The sequence below is a fragment of the Geotrypetes seraphini genome, chromosome 2 (genome assembly GCF_902459505.1).
Source record: "Geotrypetes seraphini chromosome 2, aGeoSer1.1, whole genome shotgun sequence".
In the NCBI taxonomy this organism is placed as follows: domain Eukaryota; kingdom Metazoa; phylum Chordata; class Amphibia; order Gymnophiona; family Dermophiidae; genus Geotrypetes; species Geotrypetes seraphini.
Window position 1 is genome coordinate 321,495,381 of NC_047085.1, and position 12,296 is coordinate 321,507,676.

Genomic DNA, 12,296 nt, shown 5'->3' on the forward strand with positions numbered 1-12,296 from the left:
CACAAGTATGTAGAACACCAGTGGAAGATAGTTTAAACAAACAAGAAAAAGTAAGAACTGGTCCGGCCATGTAGGTCAAATAAAGATTGAAAAGAAAAAATAAAGAACAGAAAAAAAAAAAAACCCTTTATCTTCTGGTCTGTTAGGGTGTTACTTCATCTTTGGTATAAAATAGGCCATCCGTAGGCTGCATTTGATCACAACTAGGAAAGACTACAGAAATTGTCAACAATTTCTTCTATCTATTGCTTTTTTATTTTTTTAATTTTTTTTTTTGCATTTTTTTGACTATAAGCTCATATCTATTTAAATTCTGTAATGTTTTTAAGCTAGTGTTTGCAATGTGACAAGCAAAGCAGACTAAAAACTTATTAAAGCTCATAAAAAAGACTGCAGAGTAGAGCACTACTGCTTTTGCTAGCGATCACGCTTGGTAAATTAAAAAAAGTCAGCATTCTGCAAAAATTGAACTGCATTTCTTAAGATGCAGTTGTATTTCTTTTTTTTTTTTTTTCTTATCAGTAAACTTACTGTAAAATGCAATTCAGCATCAACATTTAAGACAAAGTTCAGAAAAAGTCCCAACATTTTGCTTAAAATTCTTGCAGTTGCCTTTGTTTCTTTATCAATGCATTTTCTTCAAAAGAAGAAAAGCTTTTTTGTTTTAAACTGTACAGTTTTTTAAATCCTAAAATCTCATATTAACTTTTTGCATCCAGTTAACTGGGAGCAAACAAATTTAATTTATTTCTTAAACTTTTTTTTTATACAACCTTGACAGCTTGCCTCAAAAGACGTCTTTAAAATTAAGGCAATTAAGATTCAAGATAAACCTTCCCTAAATATTTCAGAAAAAAACATAAAGACATCTATGCTTAAAAAAACAACAATAAAATAGGAAAAAAAGAAGAGCAATAGTAGCTTAATTATTGAGGAAGACAATTTGTTTTCATTCTAATCTTGCTCCCTCAAGAGAACATCTGTTATGATGTTTTCAGAAATCTATCTACACCTCCAGGTAACTGTTCTTTCAGATGAAATGCCAACCCAGTGGAGTTTTTATCCTCTGGGCTTTTTTTTTTTTTAATTAAAAAATTATAGCAAAAATAACTATCATACTACATGACAGAACCATTTGCACAGCACATAAAAACATTTTTTGTTGAGCAAGGTAGAAAATAGAAACAAAAGAGCATTTGCTTGACGCCTGTGCAAACTGGAAGCCAACTTCTAGTTGAGCGAAGTTTCTCTATTCAAGGCAAAGTTTTCAGACCGACATTCCTCAGTCCTTTTTATTGTCTGTGGGGGAAAAAAAAAGAAAGAAAATCCGATTTAAACTTCCTGCAAATCCAAATGAATTTTGAGAATAGTTCAGGTTGTCTGCTTCCTTTAAGAAAGATCTGAAACCTTAATTTCAGACTTCAAATATATGATGGGCAGGAATGCACTGAAATGTTACTTCCATGTGTGTGGCGCAGTGGTTAGAGCTACAGCCTTAGCACCCTGAGGTTATGGGTTGAAATCCCATGCTGCTCCTTGTGACCCTGGGCAAGTCACTTAATCCCCCATTGCCCCAGGCACATTAGGAAGAGTGTGAGCCCACTGGGACAGATAGGGAAAAATGCATGAGTACTTAAATGTCAACCACTTATGCTATAAGTGGTATATAAATACTAAAATTAAATTCATGATAATAGAGAAGCTGCATAGTATATATGATGTCCAGTACTAACATAGGAACTTCCACTGACATTATCAGTCAATCAATCACATTGTAAATATCACCCATAACCAATAACTATTCTTCACACTTTAATAAGTGGTAAAATATTTGACCACAGCTTTATTACTACCAAAGCCACAATTCAGAATGAAAATTAACTTAACAATACAAATTAGTAAATGTTGAAACATTCTCCCAACAATTCCAGACATCACCCCGAGTTACTCGGTGTCAAACTAGCTCACTTAATCATACATTAATAATTCCATCCAATAACAGTATGGACCACGGTGTCACAAGAGCCCTGAGATCCCTTGTATCAATCCCTTAATCATGCACCACTTCATCCCTGAGGCCAACATTGCCTCATCTAGCACCCCCCTACCCGAGCTGTGACCAACCTACTCCCACCATGTCCCAAAACACCCTCCCGTGCCCAAAAGCCAGAACAAACTTAGAACAATAACCACCCCCATCAATCATGGGATAGGAGGGAGGGACTTTTCCACACCTCCCCAACCCACTTCACCCTCCCACATTTGGCCGCATCTTTAATACTTCCAAAACCACAATTTATAGTGAAAATCAGCTTAACAATTGCAATCAATAAATGTTGAACCCGTCTCTCAACTATTCCAGACCACCCTACCAACACTGAAATAAACCGAGAAACGTCACTGTTTACTCTCCAATGAAGTCTCTCAATTGCTGCCACCTTGACTGCATCTTTTCACACAAATCAAGGTACTATACAAGACCACACCAGCCTAGCCTGTGAAAAATAATAAGCTGCTGACAACAAATCCTTCTGACAGATTAAATCAACTCCTTTTATATAACATAAATCATTGCCCCCTCCCCCCCAATGAAAGACAACCAATACAGAGGAAGAAAAATGATGAGCCTGAAACAGAGTCAGTAGTAACTGATCCCACTGCATTTCTCAAATACCCAGCCAGCAATATTTATCCCATGATGTACCAATCCCAGATTGGGTCTCTATCAAGTCCACTGCACACTTCTGGGCCCAGAACACATAGGAATGCCCACAAATCCATATGAAAGTACCTGGAAATAAGGGGAAAGGAACATAGGCTAAAAGAAGACAAAATCATAATGGTAATATCAGTAAGAAGGAAATAGAAGAGCTTTCCACATGAACATATGTCCTGTACTGCGAGGAGTACCATTTCCCAATTCTGCAAATCAAATTTGCTGACCCCCCACAAACCGCTGAAACAGTTCCTGCCCCAGTTTGAAAAGAATGTGTCCCAAAGTCAGTAGCATTCAAGCCCCCTTCTCTCAGTACACTTTTAAGCACTGCTGCAAACTGGTAACATGTCAAGGGCATCATATTCAAGTGCAGCAACCAGTACTGAACCTTCAGAAGGCCTCCAATGACTATATCTATGAGCTAGACGTACTGGACAAACCTCCAAGAGCGGACCCTCTCTTGCATGAATCCACTCTCCTCTCCCATGCTGGTCCATCTTTGATCACTGAATATGCAAAATTAAAGTATGAATACCCAAATGAACATCTTGCAACAAAAAAACCACAAAACCCAGTCACATTGTTTGAACTGGCTTACAATTTGCAAAGCCACCACAAAAGCAATCTGAATGAGCAAAACCTCGAAAGAAGAAGAGCATACTCTAAGTAGCACTTCACACAACTGCACCAAATGTGCCCCTAACAACAAAAATCAGCAGTAGGTGCAAACATTGCACACTAAGGGCCAGATTCAATTGTAGGCGATGGTAGGTGTCCTACTGCTGTCTAACCAGTCAATCGGGATGCACATTTAAAAAACAACAACCCAGAGGCAGGTTGCCTACACTGTAGGCATTTTGCGAGCCTAGGGAGAAGCCTAGGGCCACTTAAGCTCATCCAAGGCTAGGTGTGGGCATGGTTTCACCCGGAAGTGACCTTAGATGAGCTTAGGCTGCCCTAAGCATCTCCTTAGGGCCGCAATAAATGCCTGAAATATAGGCCAACAAAAAGGCTGGTCTACATTTCAAATAGACGCGGTCACTGAGCCAGTCATGGCCGCAATCAGTTTAGCGGCCACAGCATGGAACCCATCCCCCCCGCAAAGTCAGCTGTCAGGAGGGATGCCCACTCCCTCCTGCTGGAACCCCTGAAGCCCCCTGCCTGAATGTCCATGGCAGGAGGAGTGCCTATTTCCTCCTGCCCCCCCACCCACCGAGACATCCCCCGGCAAAAGGGATGCCCACTCCTTTCTGCCACTGGCCCCATCATCCCCTGAACCCCACCAAATACTCCCCGACTCCATTCCTTACACTCCCGACACACCAACATCACTTTGCCACTCTTCGACTCTACCAGGACAATTCCCCAACACCCCCAAGATCCCTCTGCCACTCTACCTGAACAACCTCAAGATCCATCTGACCCTACCTGGATAACTCCCCGATACCCCAAGATCCTCCTGCCACCCCTGAATGCCCCCTGTACCTTTATCTGATGACCGGCAGGCCCATCACTGTAAAATAGCAGGCCTTCCCCTTCCCAGTGAAACCTGGCATGCACTGGGAGTGGCCTAAGACTCCGATTGGCCAGAAACCTAAAGCCCTAGGGGGATGATGGGGTCAGTGGAAGAAGGGAGTGGGTATCCCTCCTGCTGGGGGATGCCACGGCAGGTGGCTGCAGGAGAAATTGGGCACTCCTCCTGCCGCAGACATTCAGGGGTGCTTCGTGGTTTCTGGCAGGAGGGAGTAGGCATCCCTCCTTCTGGGGGATGCATTGGGGGGTGGCAGCAGGAAAACTTGGACACTTCTGCTGCAGACTGTGTCATGAGGGTTCACCATTGTGGCAGAAAGAATTGGGCTCTCCTGCTGCGGACATTCGGGGCTGCTAAACCGATTGCGGCAGGGAGATTCCCTTGCTGCGATTAGCTCAGTGGCAACGCAATTCTCTAACCGGCACCTGTGACATGGATGCCAGTTAGTGAATCAGGGTGGTTAGATATCTGTCCATTAGAACAGACGTGATTCTGTATTGGACACCTTGTGAGATTCTTAAAAGCCGCTTAGGCGGCTGCTGAGACTGGGCGTCCTATACATAATCAGGCCCTAATTGTTGGGGGCCCAGCATATCCTCTGGAATTAGCACATGGACATGTGCACATGTGCATTAGCGCATGTGTAACCTAGTCATAATTAGCATGACTGCACTTAGGCCAATATTCTGAAAATGGCACCATAAATTAGGCACGGTAGGTACTTAGATCAAGCCTAGTGATGCCAAAATTTTAATTGGCTTTAATCAGCATGGTAATTGACCACACCATTTAAAAACTCATTTTAAAAAAAGTACGCGCCTACAGCATGGCATCTAGTGGCACCTTTGGTCAAATTAGGCATGGTTAAGGGTGAAGACTTTAGGCGCCGCTATGCGCAATTCTCTGTAAAATCTAGGCGCCAAAAATGTAGGCCTTAAAATCCTGACCTACATCACTGGCACCTAAGTTTTTGCCTAGGCACCAGTAGCCGCAATTCTGTTAACAGTGCCTAAGCATGAGTGATACGTGGCCGGTACCATTTTCATAGGTGCCAGTCGATTTAGCGCCATTTTCAGAATCTGTTTTTATTGTTAATTTGTTTGAACATTTGTCACACTTATTCTAAGTTTGAAAATGAATAAAGAATTAAAAAAAAAAAAAAAAGAATCTGGGCAGAGTGCCTCTTGTTGAAGTGCTGCTAAGTGAAGCCATCTTAATTGCACATTAATTACCATCAAGCTACTGTATTAGTTGTTTGTGCGTTTCTGTGTTAACAACACACACTAATTCTCACATTAATAGCTGAACACATTTTAGTAAAAGACCCTCTATGTTTCTCTGGTTTAACACCTTTCTATATGATGCACATCTCAGCAGTCAGATTCTACGTACTTTGACTGTTGATAGGAATATGCAGGTGGATGCTCACTGGTTGTTTCCACTGCTAGCTGTTGCTGTTGCCCACTGGCTTCCTGTGATGAAGGCGCTACTGTCTGGGGAGAGGTATCAGCAACAACACCCTGACAAAACAAACAAACAAAGCCAATAGGACTTTACTGGTTAGTTCTTTCCCAGTTGCTGGGATTGGGCCCCTTTCACTCCACTTAGGGCTCCTTTTACTAAGCTGCACTAGCGGTTTTAGTACGCGCTGCATTGCCCCGCGCGCTAGACGCTAATGCCACCATTGAGCTGGCATTAGTTCGCGGGGGCCAGCGCGCGCTAAAAACATTAGCGCACCTTAGTAAAAGGAGCCTTTAGTTTTTCATGTGAAAATAACAATACTTTGTTAGAGAATCAACTATACAATAGGCCGTTTCATAGGTTCTAGATGTGCTATATTTTGAAACATACTTATTCATACATGCATCTATGATTTCACAACCAAGTGTGTGTAAAAGGAAAGGAGGAGAGGCTCATAAGAGTAGGCAAGAAACTTCTTTGAAGGTGTGCAAACGTTTTATGGCCAACAAGTTTCTAACACATATGCCGTAATGCTGCAATACATATCCACAAGGAGATGGGACTGGAGAGCTATGCACTAAAGATTGCAAAGTTGCTCAGTTACTACAGTCCATGAACAAATACTTCTGGGAAACAAGTGGTAATGGCAATTGATGCGTTAACTGCGTAACCCGTTAAGGCGCAGGTTAAGGTGGGACATCAGTTTGGACTGCAGATTTCAGTTACTGATTCTGTGAATATACTTGACCCTAAAAATATTCCTATGTGCCAACTGTATGGAAAACATGCTGGGAATACCCTCAACGATGGACAGGCTTTAATTAATTTTTGCATCTAAATTTGGGGTTGAACATTTACCTCCTTTAATTGCGCAAAACTGAGGTGCATAAATACAGAGCTTCCATTTTGGCATCAGATGGGCACCTAGAGGATAATTCTATAAGGAGCTTCCTAGATTTAGGTAGAATGTATGGGGTGGAATCTATAATCTTTTTTTTTTTCCAGCTTTCTAGCAGCATACGTTTAGACTTCTTCCGGAGTTCCTTTCATATGGGCATAAGCTTGTTTGCGGTTTTAACTGAGGTTTTTCCCATTTGGGACCCCTGATGAAGGTGTATTTCCTGAAACATGGACCGTGTTGGGTCCATTGATTCGTTTGCCTTTAGGCGATGTTTTTAACCGCATTTTAAGTTCAATTTTAAGCAATAAACTTTGCCCGCATCATTGTACGCCAGTCTGCAGTTTTTTCTTGTTTTGGTTTGCTCTTGTATTTTCCACTGCAGACCCTGTTGGTTCCCCTCTTTCTGTTGTTTGCTGTGAAATCTATAATGGCATCTAACAGCACCTGCATTGTAGGCGCCGCTCGGCATAATTGTCGATCAACCGTTTGGCGCCACTTATAGAATCCCACCTAGCGGAGCCTAGGCATGCTTAGGTGCCACTAGGTGTTGTGGAGGAGGCGCTGGTATATTAGGTCAGGTGTTATTTGGCCTAATCTACTTTCACCTAACTTGGATTCCTATTCTTCACCCCTAATCATGGTTACTTTTTAAGTAAGCATCTTTAGGCATCAGAGGGTACCTCAGCTTAAGCGTCCTAAGAGTTTGGTGCCAAATTGTTCATTTAACTTTATTTTTTTGATTGGCTGAAAATTGGTACAGTCAATAATCATGCCAATTAAGTCAATTAAAAAAAACAAATAACCCAAAAACAAACATTGCATGTGGATTCCAAAGTTAGGTGTTGTTAGGCGTCCTTGATTAGGGTGCCTAATGATGCCTAATATGGGCATCCTATACAGAATCTGGTCCTATGTGCATAAATGCTGATATTATAGTCACAGTATGTGCATATTTGCCTAGAGGAGAGGCTTCTGGTTACATGCTATTCTATAAGAAAGCATCAATATTCAATGGTGTGTACTTAGCAGACGGATGTTCACATGGGTAGAGCATAGGTGACAGCTCTGTGGGTGTCTGGGCAACCTCAATATTCTATACTGTCTTTTTAAAACTTTGTTTGTAGACATATTTTTGCAAAAAAAAAGATAATTACACCTCATTGAGGTGTGGCTACCTTTTCTGGTACTGGGACAGTAACAAATATTCAAAAGGATATTGCTATCCATGTCAGTTGCATGAGTAACAAACTTTGGCTTGAAAAGCTGCTATCCAAGGAAAAACTCAAGGGTTGCTGTATCAAGGTTGAAAGAAAAAAATGTCTAAGGAGGTCATGCTTTCTTTTTGTCATACCCTCCCTCCTTCAGTGGGAAGCTATAGAGAGAAAATTCTGGTGTTGGCACTAGCAGTCTGTATGAATTGCTACCCATTGCCAACTACTAGAGAGAAGAAAACTTAAAAAGTGAACAGGGAAGAGCAGTCAAGAGAGACAGGTAAAGATGCTGGATCACCAGCTAGGGAGGGGCAGGATGCTAGGGAGGGACAGGAAGGAGAGATGCTGAACAATTAAAAGCACTCACAGATCCCTCCTTGTTCACACTGAGAGCTGTTAGAGGAACAGATTAATTCAAATAGATATATGCCACCACTTTTGGCAAAAAAGGATGGAATTGTACAAATGGAAAACATAGTCCGATATGAGATGCAACAATTGATCTTGACACAAAAGAGCTTGCAGGTCTTAGTCCCTGCACACTGATGAAATTACCAGGAAAACCACTTTCCAAGAGTCTGCAGCCTGCTAGCGCTCTCAAAACCAAATTGAGATCCCAGGGAGGGACGACTGGATGGCTTGTGGGACAAATGTGATTAACCCACTGAAGGAAGTGAACTACATCTAAATGGTAACACAAAAATAAAATTGCCCTCAAAATACAAGAGGACATCCACCTCAGTTCTAAAGTCACTTAAGGCTCAACTCTTATTTAACCCTTTTCTATAAAAAGGGCAAGATTAGCCCCAAGGAGCTTCAGAATCTTTTTTTTTTTTTACTTTTGGTTTTTGAAAAAGTTTCAAAACTACATTACTTTAGCAAACATAAACTTCCATGACAGGCATATTATGTAATACATAGAGGAAACATTTAAAATGAAGAAAATTTAGTAGTAACATTTGTCCACAATAAAGGAGGCCCTCTTGTTAGGCAGAAAACTGCTGACATTAGCTGAGCTGCCAATGAGCTGGGTAATTAGGGTTAGGACTTAGGGGGGGGGGGGGAGAATGAACATTTTAGAGAAATTGTCAAGAATAGGTATGGAAATGGTTATAAAGGGAAACATCAGAGAGGTGATATGGTGGGTGCTGGGTATGAGTATGTGGAGAAGACTGGGTGAAGACGGAATTGGCAGATGAGGGTGAAGAGGTGGAAAATTGTGAATGATTATCTCAGGACATCCTTTTTGCTGTCCTAAGTTAACTGGATAGTGCTGTTCTGAGGCATGGAGTTTTCTGCTTCACAACACACACCAAATACACAATGAAATCACTCCCTCACAACCACCCACCACCCTCACCTCCCCGATAGAGAATGACATGGGGACAAATTTGCTCGGTGCCACTCAGTGGAAGAAGAAACCTGATCTCGTGGCAGCTGGTTAGCAGTGGGGCAGGAGCTCGGAAAGCTTCTTCCTACCCGCTGCACCCCTGGACTACCAAGGATTGGCAGAAAAGGTATGATGTGCAGGGAGGAGGACAGGGTGCAGAGCCTGGGAGGGATGGTGAGTACTGGGTGCAGAGCCTGGCAGAGGAGTGAGGGAAGGAAGGAAGGGTATGGGTGTAGAGCCTGACAGGGGAAGGAGGGAAAGGAGGAGAGGAGAGGGGAAGCTGGATGCAGTGTCTGATGGGGGGAGCCTGACAGGGGAGAGAAGGAAGGGTATGGGGTGTAGAGCCTGACAGGGGAGAGAGGGAAGGGAGGAGAGGAGAGGGGGCTGGGTGCAGTGCCTGATGGTGGAGGGGGCTGGGTGTAGGGTGCAGTGCCTGGCAGGAATGGGGATGGGGTCTGAGCCTGACAGGGGAGGGAAGGAAGGGAGGAGAGGAGAGGGGGCTGGGTGTAGTGCCTGATGGGGTTGGGTTGGGGGAAGGGGGCTGGGTGTAGGGTGCCATGCCTGGCAGGAAGGGTATGGGTGCAGAGCCTGACTGGGGAGGGAAGGAAGGGGGCTAAGTTCAGTGCCTGACAGGGGAGGGAGGGGAGGGCTGGGGGCTGATCCTGACAGGGCAGGGCACTTGAATATTAAGCCAAATGACTTATATTCGAGTCAACCATTTTCCTCCTTTTTGGGGGGAAAATGGGGGTCTCGACTTATATTCTGATCAACTTATATTCGAGTATGTACGGTAACTGAAATATTGTAAAAATGATCATTAATTTCAAAGCAATTACAAGTAAAGATCAAAACATAAAGTACAAATCTCTTGAATAAAACTAGAAAAAAAAATCATAATTCTCAGAAACAACCAGGTTTTCAAAGCTTTGGGAAGAGTATGATAACTAGAAATCTCATGAAATTCAACAGGCATAGAATTTCAAAGGTATTGGAATATTGCATGCACTGTCACCATTGTACGCAACTCTCTCTCATGAATATTCATTGTGGATACACTGAAAACTTGACTGGAGGGGTGCCTCCAGGACCAGGTTTGGGAACCCCTGAGTTACAGAAATGGCCTCCGAATATTTCTCCCACTGCCACTCCTTATGAGCCCGAGTGAGTTACGAGGGGGTGCTGAAAAGTTCTCAGCCCAACCAAGAAGAGAATGACGTGGATATGGTTCAATCAATGCTCTGAAACAATGTCAAAGCATAGAATTTTGTTTCTGTAAATTGGCACTTAACAAAATACGATAACACTCTTTTCAGCTACAGTGGCAAAACAACGCTCAGAATTTGGGAAGTTGGTTGGTTGGTTGGGCTGAGAACTTTTCAGCACACCCTTCGTACTTTAAGGTTCATTTATTAAAGTGTCGCTCCAGTGCAGATACTATATTTGCATTATTGTGTGTCATTAAAATAAAAGGATGCCTTTAATGATAAATGTTAACAAATGAGCCACTTTATCATCTAGTGTCTTAGTACATGCAGAGATCGTAAGTTCTTTGTGGAAGGGACTTCTTGTACCCATAAGTAATTTGTTACTAAGCCCTTCTATCGAACGCTATATAAATGCCAAAATAATTTAAGCTCACATTTTAAAAGAAGTATGGGAGGAATTAGAAGACAAGGGTGCTTTATCAACATTATAGAGCCTGACGTTATAGCTACTGCATGTACTTTCATCATAGAAAAAGCATCAAACATAAAAGGTAACTTACTTCAACAGGAACAGCTGTTGGAGGCACAGGAGTGTATTGGGGAATATAGGTCCCTTGCATAGGTGCAGCAGCAGTCATATACTATAACAAATCAAAATGAACACATTTTAGACATAGCAATGGGAACAACACAGGAATCATGCAAAGGTTGCAATCACCACAATTTCAACATTTGTATTTTGATCAAAACAAGATGGGGAGGGTATTACCACTTTACAGGTTCACTTACTTTGCAGTAACGTGCTTTGAGGATTTTTTTCTCCACCTTTTGTAGTGCGTATTTTCTCTGATGAGCAACCCCTCGATGGGCATAAATTTAAACAGTTTATATTGCTGGAGGGTATTACCACTTGCCATATGGCCTTCTGACACTTTGGGCTCCTTTTACTAAGCTGCGATAGTGTTTTTAGCGCATGCAGAATTTTAGCGTTTGCTAAACCCACGTTACGCGGCTAGAACTAACACCAGCTCAATGCTGGCGTTAACGTCTATCGCGTGTGGCAAAAACTGCTAGCGCAGCTTTGTATAAGGAGCCCTTTGGGTTTGAATGTTTCAGGCTTTCTCCTCTATTCTATTTTCATGATTACTACATTGGTTATATACTGTACAGTATTTTGGGTATAGTGCATGGTGAAAATAATTCTACAAAAAAAACGCAGCGGCCATTTTAAAGAATATAACAATGTTGCAGTTTAGTGCGAATTTAAGTTTTCACAAAAGGGTACGTTTTTGAAGAACGTTAGCGTTCTGCATTTGTTTGAATAATTATTTTCAGACTTTGTTAACGATCGCTGAATTTGCTTTGCAGCACTTTAACTTCACTTCATTCCCTGAAGAAAGTGTTTGAAACGTGGAACACGTTGGAAGAGGTGCCGCTGCAAAGATAAGCCTTTTACTAAAGCTTATTGCAGATAGTGACCAAAAAAATTTATATGAAGATTTGAGAAGACACTAATATATTATATACTTAAGCACAAAGAAAAACAACTTGGGGATCGATGACACTTTCTACCAAGATGGGTTATACAGTGGTGCCTCGCATAACGGACGCCTCGCACAGCGAACGCTGCGCACAACGAACTTTATGTCTTGATTCGTACAACGAACTTCGTTTCACACAACGAAGTCGCCCGAGCTGCATCCTTCCGCGCAGGCACTGCGCTTAACTGCCCTCTCTCCGCCTGGCTCCCTTTTGCCCCCCCCCCGACTCCCCGACACGATCGGGGCAAGAGGGAGCCCAAGCCCTCTTGCCCCCCCGACTCCCCGACACGATCGGGGCAAGAGGGAGCTCAAGCCCTCTTGCCCCCCCGACTCCCCGACA

The 12,296-nt window shown here is 42.7% G+C and overlaps 1 protein-coding gene across 4 annotated transcripts in view; it reads right to left on the bottom strand.

Moving 5' to 3' along the window:
- Nucleotides 1-204: 204 nt before the first annotated feature.
- Nucleotides 205-12,296, bottom strand: part of RBMS3 (RNA binding motif single stranded interacting protein 3) — a 1,318,368-nt gene continuing 1,306,276 nt past the window's right edge. For all 4 annotated transcript variants that reach the window (XM_033930140.1, XM_033930137.1, XM_033930138.1 and 1 more), the window contains 3 exons: nucleotides 10,976-11,056; nucleotides 5,640-5,767; nucleotides 205-1,299 (listed from right to left, as the gene is read on the bottom strand). In XM_033930140.1, the coding sequence (XP_033786031.1) occupies nucleotides 1,293-1,299; nucleotides 5,640-5,767; nucleotides 10,976-11,056 (216 nt within the window). In that variant the 3' untranslated portion in view covers nucleotides 205-1,292. The remainder of the gene's footprint in view (nucleotides 1,300-5,639; nucleotides 5,768-10,975; nucleotides 11,057-12,296) is intronic.